Source organism: Hyla sarda, chromosome 2 (assembly GCF_029499605.1).
Source record: "Hyla sarda isolate aHylSar1 chromosome 2, aHylSar1.hap1, whole genome shotgun sequence".
Classification (NCBI taxonomy): domain Eukaryota; kingdom Metazoa; phylum Chordata; class Amphibia; order Anura; family Hylidae; genus Hyla; species Hyla sarda.
The window spans coordinates 366,312,776-366,329,332 of NC_079190.1; the positions used below are offsets into that span (position 1 = coordinate 366,312,776).

Here is a 16,557-nt window from a genome sequence, read left to right on the forward strand (position 1 = left end):
TTTCAAGCCTGGCATGATGCAGGTGACAAAAAAAGCTGGCTGAAGACTTCATGACTGAAGACTTCATGAAGTGAGTTCTTCAGATTGAGGTGACTATTCTCTCTCTCCCCCCCCCCCCCCCCTTTTTCTTTCAGGTGCGGGGGCTTGCAACTGCTGGAGACCCCCTGTTTTGGTCCCACTCCTTTTTATTCTATCTAGTGGGGATCCCTATTGGGCAAGGGTTCCCTAACTTTTATTGTGGGCACTTGGGAATGCAGGGGACTATGGAGTCAGTGGTGTAGGACTGTGTATATGGATTCTCGAACAGTTATTCAGCAGCCGCGGCTGCCTTTTTTACTTTAGCTTCCTCTGTGCTCTGGCCACGTCCTGTGCGACGCGGCCTGGGCGCAGTTTACTTTCACTTTCGCAGCGGCCTGCTGTGCCGGCATTCTCGCTCGCTCCCGTTCCCCTTCACTCACATATGCTTCGGGGACGGGAGCAGGCGCCATTATTAGCCGGCCTCCTTTCTCGGCAGAGTTTGCGCCCTTAGAAGAGCGCAAATCTCTCTAGCCAATGGGGGCTGAGCAGGGATCTGTTAGCCAATCAGAGGCGCCTCAGTCTATTTGGTTCGGCCGTCCCTGCTAGTGTTCTCTCTCCCTTCTCGTTCCTTTCCTCACAGCAGCTGCCTGAGGGGACACGGACGCTGGTGAGGTTTTTTTTATTTTATTCATGTCTGAGCCCAGAACTGTTCCTACCTCTAAACAGGTACCTTGGGCCCTGGTCACCTACTACTCTTGTAAGGGCTGCAACTCCAAAATGCCTGGGTCTGCTGTACCCACTTGTTCTGCCTGCACCGCCTGACCCCCCTGGTATTCCTATTAAGGATGCTCCCCCAGACCCAGTGGGCTCTGCTGCCCCTCCAATATGGGTGTCTTCCCTCTGTCTATTTCTGACTTGGCACAGGTCTCCCGCTCCGTGGTGACTGCCTTAGAGAGGTCTTCCTTACACTGTTCCCCTAGAGGAGCCGCGCTCTCCCTCACCCTATTTTAAATGCTCTCACAAGCATAATAGGCGGCATTCCTCTGACTCCTCTCCGGAGTCTTTGTACAGATGTAGGCGCTCCTCTCATGGACACCGTCTGCTAAGTCTTCCAGCAAGTGTCTTTCTTCTAGAAGACGCTCCCAGAGTTGCCGTTCTGAGTCTCCAGAACGGCGCGCCAGGTCAGTGTCTCCCTCTTTTAGGGCTGCCTCCACCCGTTCCCACTCCCCTGGAGAACTAGTTGATGAGGCTGCTTCTGACTCAGAAGATCATGCAGACATGACCGATACGGTGGACTCTGGTTTTGGCCATAGGAGACCCCTTTCACCTAGAGGACCCAGGAACTTCGGACTCTGTCCCAGAAGTTTCCTTTTATCGTGCCCATCCGGCTCCCAAAATGTTCAGCTCCCATGCTGAATTTGAAGCCTCTCTAGAGTCTGCCTGGAGGCACCCGGACAAGAGGTTTCAAGAAATAAAGAATGTTCAAGCGTGTTATCCCTTTGCTAAGGACCTTATGGCCCTGTGGACCTCACCTCCTACGGTGGACCCACCAGTCTCCCATCTTTCTAAGACCACTACCCTACCTTTGTCCGATGCTGCATCCTTTAAGGATCCAGCGGACAAAAAGGTGAGAACTTTGGCTAAATTTGCCTTTGAGGCTACGGGTTAATCTCTTCTCCCTACCTTTGCCTCTGCCTGGGTTCCCAGGGCCCATGCGATTTGGGTTTCCCGACTCCGCCAGGGCATTTCTACTGGGGCTTTCTCGGAAGAACTGGCCGATTTTTAATTCTCCTGCTTTCTAAAGCGGGAGATTTTCTATGGTCTGCCTACATGCAGTCGGTCCGCTGTGCTGCTTTTGCCATGGGTAACCTTGTGGCTCTCCGTAGATCCGTGTGGCTTAAAGCCTGGGATGCGGACGCAGCCTCTAAAGTCTCTCACTGAGCTTCCTTTTACTGGCTCTCGGCTTTTTGGTAAGCGCCTAGACGAGATCTCTCGGAAGCCACAGGAGGGAAGAGTTTCTTATTACCTCAAAATAAGGCCCGTACTATTACCTACCGCCGTAAACCTACCTTCTTTCGGACCTTCAGGGTCACGAAGGGGACTAGGCAGGCGCCTTCGCGGGATGAGAAGGCTCCCTTCTTCCATGCTCGCCCATCCTGGCCCAAGGCGGGTACCCGCAAACCCACCTCTGCCTGAAGGGACGCCCCCACCCGCAGATTTTTCTCAGGTGGGAGGTCGGTCGTTACTCTTCCGGTACGTCTGGACCACACAGTTGTAGGACTCCTGGGTCAGAGACGTGTTGTCAAACGGTTACCGGATAGAGTTTGCCTCTCTTCCAAAGGATCGTTTTTTCATTTCCCTGAGCTCCGCAGTCTCCCTCTTTGGCAAAGGCCTTTCGGGGTGCACTTCAGTCCCTCCTCATTCAGGGGGGGGTCATTGTCCCGGTTCCTCCCAGGGAACGGTTTCGAGGTTGTTTTTATTCCAACCTCTTTGTAGTTCCCAAGAAAGGGGGTTCTGTACGCCCAATCTTGGATCTAAAGCTTCTCAACAGGCATCTCCTCCTGTGCCACTTCCGCATGGAGTCTCTCAGTTCGGTTGTGGCGACCATGGATCATGGGGAGTTTCTTTCCTCGGCGGACATCAGGGACGCCTACCTCCATGTACCGATTTTTGCTGTCCCGGAGGGACCTTTCCAGTTCGTGGCTCTCCCCTTTGGCCTGGCCACAGCTCAGAGGGTATTAACCATAAGGTGTTGCAGGCGGCGGTGGCCCAGCCTAGCCTGCCCCTTGATTGATTTTTTTTTTTCTGTGCCCACCCTAGGGACTGCTTTGGTACATCCCAAGGTCTGTGTCCCCGAATGTAGCCGATGGAGAAAAAGGGATATTTGTCTTACCGTAAAATCCTTTTTCTCAGAGGATCCATTGGGGGACACAGCTCCCGCCCTTTCTTTGGTGTTCCTGTTTTGGTTACCTGTCCGAGGGCCTATTCAGTTCATTTTTTGTTCTGGTTACCTCGGACTGGTCTTGGTTTTCTGCCTCTCGGTCTGATTACCACAGGCTCTGTAGGCAGGTATATCCTGCTTGGAGAACTTTTTTATTTCCTTAGTGTCAAGTCTCCTAGCAACAACAGCATACACCCAAGGTCTGTGTCCCCCAATGGATCCTCTGAGAGAAGAATTTTACGGTAAGACATAAAATCCCTTTTTCCCCTCCCCCTTTTTTGGTTTAGTTCCAGTACACACAAAGGGAATAAACATGTGAATAGCAAAACATGTCACTGCAATCCTTTTCTGTGAGAAATACTTCATTTTCTTGAAAAATATAAGGGGTTCCAACATTAATGGCCATAACACGGTGTGTATATAAAATATATTTATATAGATATAGTGTGAAAAAAGTGGATTTATTAGCCCATGTCAGCAGCTGACATGGGCTAATCCACTTTTTTTTTTTTTTCCACACTTTTTGGAGTGCTGCGTTATCTAACTATTGAATGTGAACCGTGATCGGGTTTGGATCGCTGGCACTCACCGCTTAATTTTTTTTACTATACCTCAAGTAGTACTTCTATTATATAAAGAGATATACTCTCATATAGACTAAAATGAGAAGTGCGGGGGATGCCAAAAACAAACAAAAAACACTGTGCGCTCTAAGTAATGATGCAGCATCAGTCACATTGCTGCAGTACGCAATTAAAAACCAGCAGAAAGGGAATGTGTAATTGGTCTTCCACTATATAGTGACCAGTCTTTGCGAACTATAGCCTGATGTCAGAGGAACATTAGATTTTTGTGCTGCCATAACAACCCTATAATGGACACAAAGTGCTCTAAGTATAAGAAAATAAACCTTACACTCCTATACTGATCTGCCGTTACTACCATTCTGATGGCTTCCTATTCCAATTGCTCTTGGCATCTTGTAGTTTGAGAATTTTTTTATTTTTTTTCTCCCATTTCCCTGTAGAAAATGGCAGGTAAGACAGTTATTGCCTGTAGTGGGGACCTGCCTTAGTCGGTGATTGGTTGAGCAGGCATTTCCTTCAAGGACATCCCTTTACAGGAAGCAGCTTAAAGTGTACCTGTCGTCAACAAAACTTTTTATATAAAAGTAGATAATACCATTTATATGTATATTTGTAATATGCATGGTTTAAAACAATTTGTGGGTGAAAAAATGCTGTCCCTGCAGCTATGGTCGGTGTGTCTCTCTGAGTCCTAAAACAGGAAGTGAGGGTGGACAAGCAGGGATCTGTGCAGACTCCTGGCTTGTCAGTCATCCTGATGTATGAACCCGGGAGCATCTTATAGAGCCTCAGTGCACACTGTCCTGCTTTTATTTTTTTTCTTGGGGCACAGAGCCCTGCTTGTCTACCCTCACTTCCTGTATTTGGACTAGTCATAGAGACACATGGAATAGCTGCAGGGACAAAAATATACACATTTTTTAACCAATGAATATTACAAATATACATATAATGGTATTATCTACATTATATAAAGTTTTTGTTGATGACAGGTGCACTTTAAAGTAATAGAAATTGGGAGCTGTTGTTAGGGATCATGGTAGAAGAGTTTGTCTTCATATTTGCAACACCTGATGTCTATTAGAAGTAAAAAAAAAAAATTGCCCTGGAATACTTTCGCAAAGTATTACAATGGGGTTCAAGTAGTGGATTGAATCAGCTGCATGCAAATCTGAAATTTATTTTTTATTCTAATAGGTCGTCTGTGCTGTGCCTCATAATTTGGAAAGCAAATCCCCGGCTGCTCCAGGCCAGAGTCCCTCAGGGAGTGTGTGTTATGAACGTAACGGCGTAAGTCCTGTGGCATCTTTCACAACCATTTCATGTAATAGTGCGCTGTACTATCACTATGTCTTCTCTAAATAGACTGAGACGAATCATTGCTAAGCCAGTAGCTTAAACATGCACGTTTATGTAAAAGGTCAGGCACAAACTTTTTACAGGCTGCTAGCTGGTGATAGCCATGACTAAATCACGGCTAAGTAGCACGGTCAGGAGTCTCTGCTTTGCTTTGCAGTTGTAGTGTTTAGGCTGCTTGTCATGTGATTGATGCAAATGCTGCTGCTGTCATGACTAGCAGTGACCCGTGAAACAACCTAGAGTGATCACAAATTGTGGCGTTCAGGTGTCAGTTCACAGATCAATACATGGGTTTGGTGTTATCCAGATTTTCTCCAAGTTTTGAGTTGCATTTGATTTGATTATGCATCCTGCTCACTTGGTGAGATGTTGGTTGGAAAGTAAAATGTGTTTTTTTTTTTTTTTTTTCTCCCCCCCCCCCTCTCCCCTCCACACCTTTCTCCAATGCAGGAAGTATTTTATCTAACCTACACCCCAGAAGATGTGGATGGAAATGTTCAGCTTGAGACTGGAGACAAAATAAATTTTATTATTGAAACGAACAAACAGTAAGTAGTTTTGTTTGTATGGATGAGACCTTCAAATTACCCTCCAATGCTACACCCCAGCAAGTATCTTACCCAGGAGTTTTGTTAGAATAGTGCTTTAGCATGATATTTGCTGGAACTCTGCATCCAAAGGCAGTGTACCATTAGAAAATTTCAATGGTCACTATTGGGGATCGACAGATATCGTTTTTTAGGGCAGATACCGATAATCGGTGGAGGTTAGGGCCGCTAGCCGATAACTTGTACCGATATTCCGGTATGAGTTATTGGCTATTTATCCCCCCCGCGACACCGCTGCAGATTCATTTAAAGCGGGCGATTTAAATCTATGCACTGCAGTGGCTTTTGCGGTGCCATAGGCCGCCGCCGCTACCAACCGCTTCTCTCCCCCTGCCTGTCCGGGGGTCCTGAGATCTATCACCGCCACCGCTCCCCCCCCCCCCCCTCCCCCCCCTCCCCGTTTTTATAATTACCTGTTCCCGGGGTCCATTCTACATCTGGCTCCGGTGGCGTCCTCCTGAGCTGTCACTGTGCGCACTGATGGTGACGTCACGTCGTGCACGTCACTAGTCATTGCGCACAGCATAACGCAGGACGCAGCAGGAGCAAGAAGAAGCGTGGGCCCCCCGGGAACAGGTAATTATAAAACCGGGGATGGGGGAGGCAATGGGGCCGGGGAGGTGTGGTGGGGGTGCAACGTGGTTCGGGGTCACGGTGTGGTGGGCGGGGCATTATCGGCTTATCGGCAAGGTAATTGCGGATACCGATAATGCCCAAAATCGTGATTATCGGCCATACAGATAATCGGTCGATCCCTAGTCACGATCATTAACTCCTTAAGGACGGCGGGCATATCGATATGCCCCCGTTTTAAAGTCCTTAAGGACTGAGGGTGTATGTATATGCCCGTGGGAATTTCGGTTCCAGTCGCTAGCCGGTTGGGGACCGGACCAGGATGCCTGCTGAAATCATTCATCAGGCATCCCGTGCAAATCCCTGGTGGGGGTCCCCCCCCCCCCCCCCCCCAATGTCGGCTATCGCCGGCAATCCTGGGTTGATCGGGTCTCTGACCCGATTGCCCGGAAAATGGGGATGTTCGGAGCTGTCAGTGTGAGTGGAGCAGCAATAAAGCGATCTTTACTGCTGCCTTCTAGGGGTTGCCAAACTGCAACTCCCAGCATGCCCAGAAAGCCAAAGACTGTCTGGCCATGCTGGGAGTTGTAATTTTGCAACATCTGGAGGTCTATAGCTTAGTGACCACTGTATAGTGGTCTCCAAACTGTGCTCTTCCAGTTGTTACCAAACTACAACTCCCAGCATGCTGAGACTGTCCAGGCATGCTGGGAGTTGTAGTTATGCAACATCTGAAGGGACAGGTGTTACAGAACTATAACTCCCAGCATGCCTGGGCTTTCTTGGAGTTGTAGTTTTGCAACATCTGGAGCGCTACAGTTTGGGCACCACTGTATAGTGGTCTCCAAATTGTGCTTTTCCAGATTTTGCAAAACTACAACTCCCAGCATGCCTGTCAGCAGGCTGGGCATTCTGGGAGCTGTAGTTTTGAACCACTGGAGGCGCACTGGTTGGGAAATATTGTCTGTTTCCTAACTCAGTGTTTCCCAACCAGTGTTCCTCCAGCTGTTGCAAAACTAAAACTCCCAGCATGCACTGACAGACCATGCATGCTGGGCGTTGTAGTTTTGCAACAGCTGGAGGAACACTGGTTGGGAAACAGAGTTAGAAAACAATGTTTCCCAACCTCAGTGTTTTGCAACCAGTGTGCCTCCAGCTGTTGCATAACCACAACCCTCAGTATGCACGGACAGCCAAAGGGCATCCTGGGAGCTGTTTTTTTTTTTTTTCCCCCAACAGCTGGAGGTTTGCCACCCCCGCCTGCCCCATGTTAATGTACAGGGTACATTCACACAAGCGGGGGTTTAGTTAGTCTCTCGCTTCAAGTTAGAGATGCAGGAAACTTTCCGCTGCTGCTCAAACTCCCAGCGGGAAACTCGCTGTAATCCCCCTGTAGTCTGAATGTACCCTAAAAACATTACACTTACCATTAACTGTCCAGGCATGCTGGGAGTTCTGCAACAGCTGGAGGCGCCCTGTTTGGGAAACACTGCCGTAGGGTAATTTTGGTATCCGAGGAAAGTCTAACTCTTGCATCCGGGTCAGTCCCTATGCAAATATCTAATTTAGGCCTCAAATGGGCATGGCGCTCTCTCACTTCAGAGCCCTGTCGTATTTCAAGGCAACAGTTTAGGGCCACATATGGGGTATTTCCGCAATTTCTCCTTAGTACGGAAATACTCCATATGTTGATGTAAAATGCTCAGGGCTCAGGAGTGAGGGTACATTTGAGGCCTAAATTGGTGATTTGCACAGGGGTGGCTGATTTTACAGTGGTTCTGACATAAACGCAAAAAAATACCCACATGTGACCCCATTTTGTAAACTACACCCCTCACAGAACGTAACAAGGGGTATAGTGAGCCTAACACCCCACAGGTGTTTGGCGAATTTTCTTTAAAGTTGGACGTGAAAATGAAACATTTTATTTTCTTCACTAAATTGTTGGTGTTCTCCCAAATTTTTCATTTTCACAAGGGGTAATGGGGGAAAAAGCCCCCCAAAATTTGTAACCCAATTTTTTGAGTATATAAATACACCATGTGTGGATGTAAAGTGCTCTGCGGGCAAACTACAATGTTCAGAAGAGAAGGAGCGCCATTGGGCTTTTGGGGAGAGAATGTGTCTGGAATTGAAGGCCATGTGTGTTTACAAAGCCCACATGATGCCAGAACAGTGGACCCCCCCCCCCCCCCCCCCCACACACACATGTGACCCACATATTAGAAACTACACACCTCATGGAATGGAATAAGGGGTACAGTGAGCATTTACACCCCACAGGTGTCTAACAGATTTTTGTAACAGTGGTCCGTGAAAATGAAAACTGTTGTTTTTCATTCACACAGCCCACTGTTCCAAAGATCTGTCAAACGCCAGTGGGGAGTAAATACTCACTGCACCCCTTATTAAATTCTGTGAAGGGTGTAGTTTACAAAATGGGGTCACATGTGGGGGGGTTTCTGCTGTTCTGGCATAATGAGAGGCTTGTAAATGTACATGGCCCCGACTTCAATTCCAGCTAAATTTTCTCTCAAAAAGTCCAATGGCGCTCCTTCTGTTCTGAGACTTATACTGAGCCAGAAGAGCACTTAACATCCACATATGGGGTGTTTTCTTAAATGGGAGAAATTGGGCTTCAAATTTTGGGGTCCATTTTCTCCTATTAAACCATGTGAAAATGAAAAATTTGGAGTAACACCATAATCATTTGTGTTTAAAAAATCTAATTTTCCGTTTTGACGTCCAAATTCAATTCAAAGTCGTCAAACACCTGTGGGGTGTTAAAGCTCACTATACCCTTTGTTACGTCCCTTTAGGGGTGAAGTTTCCAAAATAGTATGCCTTTTTTTTTTTTTTTTGTCAGCCCACAGAGCACTTTGTCAACATTTATTTTATTTAAATAAAGGTATTTACGTACTCAAGAGAAATTGGGCTACAAATTGTGGGGGTCTTTTTCTTTTACCACTTTTTAAAATGGAAAAAAATGGGGCTACAAGAACATTACAAGAACGTTAGTTAGTTAGTGTAAAAAAAAAAATGCAGATTTTGCTTTTTCTCCTCCACTTTGCTGCAATTCTTGTGAAACACCTAAAGGGTTAACATACTTTTTGAATGTCATTTTGAAAACTTTGGGTGGTGTAGTTTCTATAATGGGGTTATTTATGGGGTATTTCTCACAGAAAGGCCCCTCAAATCCAGTTCAAACTGAACTGGTCCCTGAAAAATTCAGATTTTGAAATTTTCATGAAAATTGCTGCTATACTTTGAAGCCCTCTAATGTCTTCAAAAAGTAAAAACTTTTATGATGCCAAAATAAAGTAGACATATTTGTGAATCAATATAAAATGTATTTGGAATATCTATTTTCCTTACAAGCAGAGATTCAGTTATAAAAATACTAAATTTTAAAAATTTTCATGATTTTTATTTTTTTTTTCACCAAGAAAGGATGCAAGTAACGACAAAATTTACTGCTATGTTAAAGTAGAATGTCATGAAAAAACAATATCTGAATGATCAGTAAAAGCATTCCAGAGTTATTAATGCATAAAGTGACAGTGGTCAGAATTGCAAAAAAGGCTCGGTCCTTAAGGTGAAAAAGGCTCAGTCCTTAAGGGGTTAAACATGATTTTGAATGTTTCCTTTTATGCCAAATAACTTTTTTAACTGGCTTCCATTAAAGTTTTAACTTTTTTTTTTTTTTTTTTTTTTTTTTTTTTGCTGTTGGGGGTCTCTATCCTTGGCTAGAACACATTCAGTCTGGTCAAAATCTCAGATGTTGGTCTCCTGCTTGTAATGGCAGGAGACCAAACTCAGGAAGTGTTTCTCTGCACTGAACTTGATTGAGAGCTGCAAAGAACCTCACTGACAGCTGCACAGACTTAAGGCTGCAAAAAGTCTCACTGAAAGATGGTGAAAGCTGCTGCACAGAGCTTGAGGTCTTCTATTCATCACAGCACTGCTGTGGTCCCCCAGCAGGCTTCCGTGATATGCCTGCTGGGATACGCCCACTTTCTCCTGCTTGGCAGATTGCACTATGTGAGAGAGAAGAAAGTTAGAGCTTTTTAAAGCTCTAAAATTATTTCTATGGGTGGGAGGAGTGCTAGGAATAGTTAGGGAACATAGTCTGAGTTAGTTTAGAAAAGTTTATTTGGGGACAGGTACTCTTTAAGACTGACAGGCATGTTCACACGTCTGAATGTCCACACAGAAAATCTCAGTACAGAAAAACTATGGGTGTCGGCATAATATGCTTACAGTGCAGCAGAATCTCAATGAATTCAACGGAACTCTGCTGCAGCAGAATTTCTGTGTGGAATTTGGCACGGAAATTCCGACCATGTGAACCTGGCCTAACAGCTGGAGGCACACTGGTTGGAAAACACTGCATTAGTGTCACTTTAACCCCTGGACTACATTGGGCATACGTGTACCCACTTGTCATCTGGTACTTAACACACCAGGGGGTAAATGTTTGTCCTGGAGAGGTAAGGTAATAGAAGGTGAGCGCAGGAGCTGTCATTAATCCTTTAGATGCTGTGATAGATGCCAATTGCAGCATCTAATGTAAAAAAATACAAACACCAAAAATGCTGAAATGTTTTTTTTTTTTGGTCACATCTAGAGATGAGCGAACTTACAGTAAATTCGATTAGTCACAAACTTCTCGGCTCAGCAGTTGATGACTTTTCCTGCAAAAAAGGTGTTCAGCTTTCATGTGCTCCGGTGGGCTGGAAAAGGTGGATGCATTCCTAGGAAAGTCTCCTAGGACTGTATCCACCTTTTCCAGCCCACTGGAGCACCTGAAAGCTGAACTAATTTATGCAGGAAAAGTCATCAACTGCCGAGCCGAGAAGTTCGTGACGAATCAAATTTACTGTAAGTTCGCTCCTCTCTAGTCGCATCATATCAGAAAAAGTATATCACGGCGCAAAACAATTAGCCCTCATACAGCCCTGTATACTAATTTTTGTTGAGAAAAGCTTTAACCATGCTGACCTACAAACTAGTGTAATTTTATCATAAAGTACACTGCATAAAAATTAAACCCCAAAAAGGTTGCCAAATGGCATAATTTTTGGTTTCGCCAGGATTTATCGCATAGTACAACTGAAAAATGAAAATTGGCTTTGTCCTTAAGGGTTTAAAAAAAAAAAAATGTATAAAGTACACTCGCCACTGCACAGTTTGTAAGTTTGAAAAAAGACTAGTCCATAGAGTTCAACCTAAAACCAGAGCGAGGCAAAAAAATGCCCATTGAGGAAAAATTCTTCCCATCCCTAATATGGCGATAAGAATAAATCCCTGGATCAATGTTCTATCCTGATAAATCACCCCTAAGACGTCTGTTCTCTAAACTAATCCCAGTTCAACGCTCCAGTTCAGCCATGTCCTCCTCATATACAGGTGCCCAGAATTGGACACAATACGCCATATGTGGTCTGACTGTATACCTCTCGATACATCCCATTACTTTGTTAGCCTTGACAGCCTCTGCTTGGCACTGATAACTAAAGTTGAATTTATTGTCCGCCAGTACACCCAAGTCTATTTCAGTAGAGGTTTTACATAAGGTCTTATTTAGCACACAATTGTACATTTTGTTTATATGCCCCAATAGCATAACCTTTCATTTATACACATAAAACTTAATATGCTATGTCTGTGCCCAAATGGTCAGCTGCAGTTTTTCCCACAAAAGATGTAAAACTTGCTAGACTATAGTTCCCAGGATCCATTTCTGACTTTTTTTTTTTTTTTGGAACATTGGTACCACATTTGCTAGGTGCCAGTCCTATGGAACAATCGCTGTCATTATAGAAGCTGTACTTAATGAGTGTGTGTGTGTGTGTGTGTGTCATTACCAGACTTTAAAGTGCTTTTTTTTTTCCCCCCCTTCTAGCACCGGTGCAGTAAGTGCTCGAAACATCATGCTGCTCATGAAAAGAAAGCAAATGCGTTGTCAGGGTGTGGTGTGTGCCATGAAGGTAAGCTGACATTTTTATTTACATTTTTATACAAAATAAATATAAAATCTGAACATCTCTTCAAATGATTTCACCACTATCCAATTTTTCCCTCTTTGCAGGAAGCCTTTGGGTTCATTGAAAGGGGAGATGTTGTAAAGGAGATATTCTTTCACTACAGTGAATTTAAGGGAGACCTTGAAGCCTTACAACCTGGAGATGATGTGGAATTCACAATCAAGGATCGAAATGTATGTGGTAAACAGTTTCTGCCTTTGGACTGTTTGACATTTACGAGTTGTATAATGGCCACAAATAGTGCTTGTACTTATGTAAATCAGCTTATCCTGTAAAGCTCCCCAAAACAAGTGTTTTATAAAGCATCACTGTCATTGTTAGAACCACTTACTAAGTTGACATCGAAGAGGGTCTAATACTGAAACTCTTCAATCACAAGTTACAGCCGCCTTAAGTGTCCGACTCACTCCCTGACTGTCAATCAAGTCCGACCTTTTCACTGCATTATTCTATGGAGGTCAAAGGTCCAATTTGCAGTAGATGTTAGGATAGGGACCCAGTGCAATCTCAACATGTGACACATCTGTGTGTTTTATTTTTTATTTTTATTTTTTTCCTTTTTTGTCTGCAGGGTAAAGAGGTTGCAACAGATGTGAGGCTTCTAGCTCAAGGAACTGTTATTTTTGAAGATATCAGCATAGAACACTTTGAAGGAGTGGTAACCAAAGTTATCCCTAAAGTACCAAACAAAAACCAGGTAAAGTTAAGAATTCTAAGTTACTTTATTTCACACCCGTGTGCATTTGTGGTGTAGGATACTGATCATTTCCCCCCCTCTTGTCCACTACATTTAGAATGATCCTTTACCAGGGCGTATAAAAGTTGACTTTGTGATACCTAAAGAGCTTCCTTTTGGAGATAAAGATACAAAATCCAAGGTCACCCTTCTGGAAGGTGATCATGTGCGATTCAACATTTCAACAGATCGTCGTGACAAATTGGAACGTGCCACAAATATTGAGGTTCTTCTAGATACCTTCCAGTTTACAGATGAGTCAAGAGAGATGGTTAGTAACAGTTTCTTATAATTTCTAATGTATAACTTTATTGTAACCCCACTTTAAAATACATGTTTTCTTGTAACAAATCTTTATTAAAAAAAATTCTATGGAGATGTTGTTCTCATGTTAAAGGCTACTGTATGTCCACCTTAATTTCTTCCAGCCAGTGTAAGGGGCATTATTGCAACTTTTTATATGTAGATCTAGGTGTCTCCATTGTAACAGACAAAAAACCTGGTGTAGTCTGCAATCTTATTACGATCCGTTTGTGCCAAAGTTCTTACTAAGGGATGATTCACACTGCTGTTGTGCTCCAGTAAATGGAGCGCCATCGGCCAGTCTGTCAAAAAGACAAGAGTTGAGCTAATAAAAAGTGCCTGCTTGACTGCAGTGTGAATTTGGCCTAAGCCACCAAACTTGGCAAGAATTGGGTGATTGACAAGAAATCCAGATCTTGGACTAGTTGGAAACCAGTAGACACAGCTTAATTTTTTTTTAATTTTTTTTTTCTTCTCCCATTCTCTCCAGTTAGGAATATTTGCAAGTTAGACCGAACATGGCCTTATCACTTTAGATGTTTTTCCTTTTTAAGTGCTGTGACAATCTTTAGTTCACTTCCCCCGCCCCCCTCGGCTCTGCCAGTTTGACTATATGGTGTGGAGACTGAAAATCTGGTGATGATAATTGATGTAGCCATTTCCCTTTCACAGGGTGTGATTGCAGCAATGAGGGATGGGTTTGGTTTTATAAAATGCGTTGATCGGGATGCCAGAATGTTCTTTCACTTCAGTGAAGTCCTGGATGGAAACCAGCTTCATATTTCAGATGAAGTGGAGTTTACTGTTGTCCCTGTAAGTAGTTTTTCCCCCACTCAGAAATCTTGTTCCTATCCTCCTGTGTCGTACACTTAGATATAATAGATTCCTAAGCCTCCGCTCAATATGCACATTGCTAGTGTTTTTAAAGGGGTATTCCGGTTTCAGAAAATGGAATTTGAATAAGACTAGCACCCCAAGATAAATAACTTTACTAATATAGTATCATCACAAATTGTACTGGCTTCAGCATGCTTTTGCATGATTCAAGTTGTGTAGTTCTTTCACTTTTAATGTAGTGTTGTAGCCAGCGCTCTCTTCTCCCTCTCTAAGACAATGCATCATCCTCTACGGCCTCAGGAGGATTGACTGGATCTTGTCTCTGACTTCTAGCCCCACCTCTGACCAGCCCCTTACAGCCTACATCACCATCTACCTGTCATACATTTATAACTTTATTGGGACCTTTATTGAAGAATGAGGGGTTTATAGCATGCTGCTTTGTGCTGAACAATGCCACAGGGAGAAGAGCAGACAAACACATTCAGCAGCTGCTGGAACCTCTGTTCTGCTGTTCTGCAACAGCTCTGGGTGGGGAACGGACAGGAGGGAAGTAAGCAAGGAGGGAGGGCTGTGAGCTGAAGGAAAGCCATGCATGCTGGGAATTGTACTGAGCAACTGCTCAGCTAGGAAGTTTTAAACTAAGATCTCAAAACAAATGATTTTTTTTTTCCTAGGGCAGACAGGTAAGAAATGCCATATACATCTGCAATATTTTTTTGTTTTATCTGATGTCGGAGTACCCCTTTAAGTTGTAAACATTGCAAAGAGGCGTTTGTGTTGTAACACTTTCACCAAAAATGTACGTGTTCTAACGAAGTATAATTGTTTATTACAGGACATGCTTTCTGCCCAGAGAAATCATGCTATCAGAATTAAAAAGCTCCCGAAAGGAACAGTTTCATTCCATACCCAGTCCGATCATCGTTTTGTTGGCATTATCGACCAAGAAGCAACGGCTGCCTCCAAGTCCAGTAGTCCAAATAAAGGAAAGGAAAAGGTAATACATCTTTTGTTTAACTTTCCTCTTCTCCATATATTTTAATACTGTGGTTGGAAACAAAAAACAAAATTCATATATTTAAATTTACTTTTATATATTTTTTTTAAATAGAAAAAAGAAAAGGTAAGTTAATAAGCATGGTGTTGTTGTTGTTGTTGTTGTTGTTAAACAGTACCTCCCAGTTCACTGCCCCATCATGATAAACCACCCCCTACTTTCACTTTTTATTTTTCTACTTTGATATTGCTCTGTATTTTCTGCTCAGTCTTGGTCAGATTCACAGACTGGCATGGGGCGTTACCCAGCAGGCGTGACATCATATAAAGCTATACAGGGGAGAACTTCCTTCCTCCCTCACTCTGCTACAGACAGCCCAGAGCAGTTCAGTGTGTGAGATGAGCTTTGATTGGATAAGGCTGCACCCCCCCCCTCAGCATTTCCTGCTTTTGGACTTCTGCCAGGCCAGCAGGAGTCCAAAGTCTGTGCAAAAGATGGGGGATGGGGGGGGGGGGCTGGATCTGCTATGGCAAGTAGGGAGACACCTAGTGGCAGGTTTTTTTTTTTTTTTTTTTTTTTTTTTAAACAAATAAAACTTGTGTCCGTGTGTCTCTCTGGTGGGGGAGGCACAAAATGCTTAATGTCTGTGGCTAGTGGTGGCCTATGACAGGGGGAAATGATGAGACATGGGGGGGGGGGTGGCGATGAGAGGGGTAAATGTGGCACAGGGACTGATAAAAGGGAAGGAATTATGTGGCACTGGAGGTGAGGGGACCAAACTGGGGTGCAAAAGAAACAAAGTTGGGGGGGGGGGGGGGAGAGTGATGTGGCATTTAGTCCAAGTCATCTTTTTTATTTTATTTTTTTGACTTTTCCCTGTTAAAATGGGGGTGCATGTTATATGCCGATAAATACGGTATATTTCTGTGCTCACTCTTCTGGCACTGCTCCTGGAGTTGGGGTTGCTCCTTTACTTCCCCACCCTCTCCATTATCGTGTGGCCTGCACAAACATTTGCAAAGCTTTTTGCCTAAAGTGCATGATTTTATATAACTCTAAAGCAGCAATGGGGAACCTAACATGGTGCAAGTATGCAAGAAAGAGTTTTATGCCAAAAATAAACCAAACAAATTATTCTGCATATAAATAGTATAGCACCTTGTATTGCTTGTCATTGTGCATAGAAATGTTCCCCTTCTGAATGGCTGCAAGCTGTCTAGAGGTCACAGGGGTTCAGCTAACACTGATGAAATCTAGATTATACACTGCACTGGAGGGAGCAGAGCAGGGAGATAACCACATTCCTCTCAACAAACAGGTCCAGATTTCTAGTTGCTGGGACCAGAAAGGTTAGGATAATAGGATTCGTTTGCTAAATTAAACCTATTGGGCATTTTTATAAATAATTTCACATCTTTTAGCAATTATATATTTTTTGAAGTATATTTGGAAAAATTCCTAGTTCTTAAGGGAATGTTAAATGTTTCTAACGATAGTAACTCTTTAAGGGTACGTTCAGACGAGCGGATCCACAGCGTATTTTACGCT

General features: G+C 43.9%; 1 protein-coding gene across 3 annotated transcripts in view; it reads left to right on the plus strand.

Moving 5' to 3' along the window:
• Positions 1–16,557, plus strand: part of CSDE1 (cold shock domain containing E1) — a 74,006-nt gene that overhangs the window by 37,682 nt on the left and 19,767 nt on the right. For 2 of the 3 annotated variants that reach the window (XM_056558371.1, XM_056558372.1), the window contains 8 exons: positions 4,744–4,836; positions 5,356–5,453; positions 11,992–12,076; positions 12,178–12,306; positions 12,705–12,830; positions 12,928–13,140; positions 13,845–13,985; positions 14,848–15,009. In XM_056558371.1, the coding sequence (XP_056414346.1) occupies positions 4,744–4,836; positions 5,356–5,453; positions 11,992–12,076; positions 12,178–12,306; positions 12,705–12,830; positions 12,928–13,140; positions 13,845–13,985; positions 14,848–15,009 (1,047 nt within the window). The remainder of the gene's footprint in view (positions 1–4,743; positions 4,837–5,355; positions 5,454–11,991; positions 12,077–12,177; positions 12,307–12,704; positions 12,831–12,927; positions 13,141–13,844; positions 13,986–14,847; positions 15,010–16,557) is intronic. The other variant, XM_056558374.1, reaches the window with a different exon arrangement.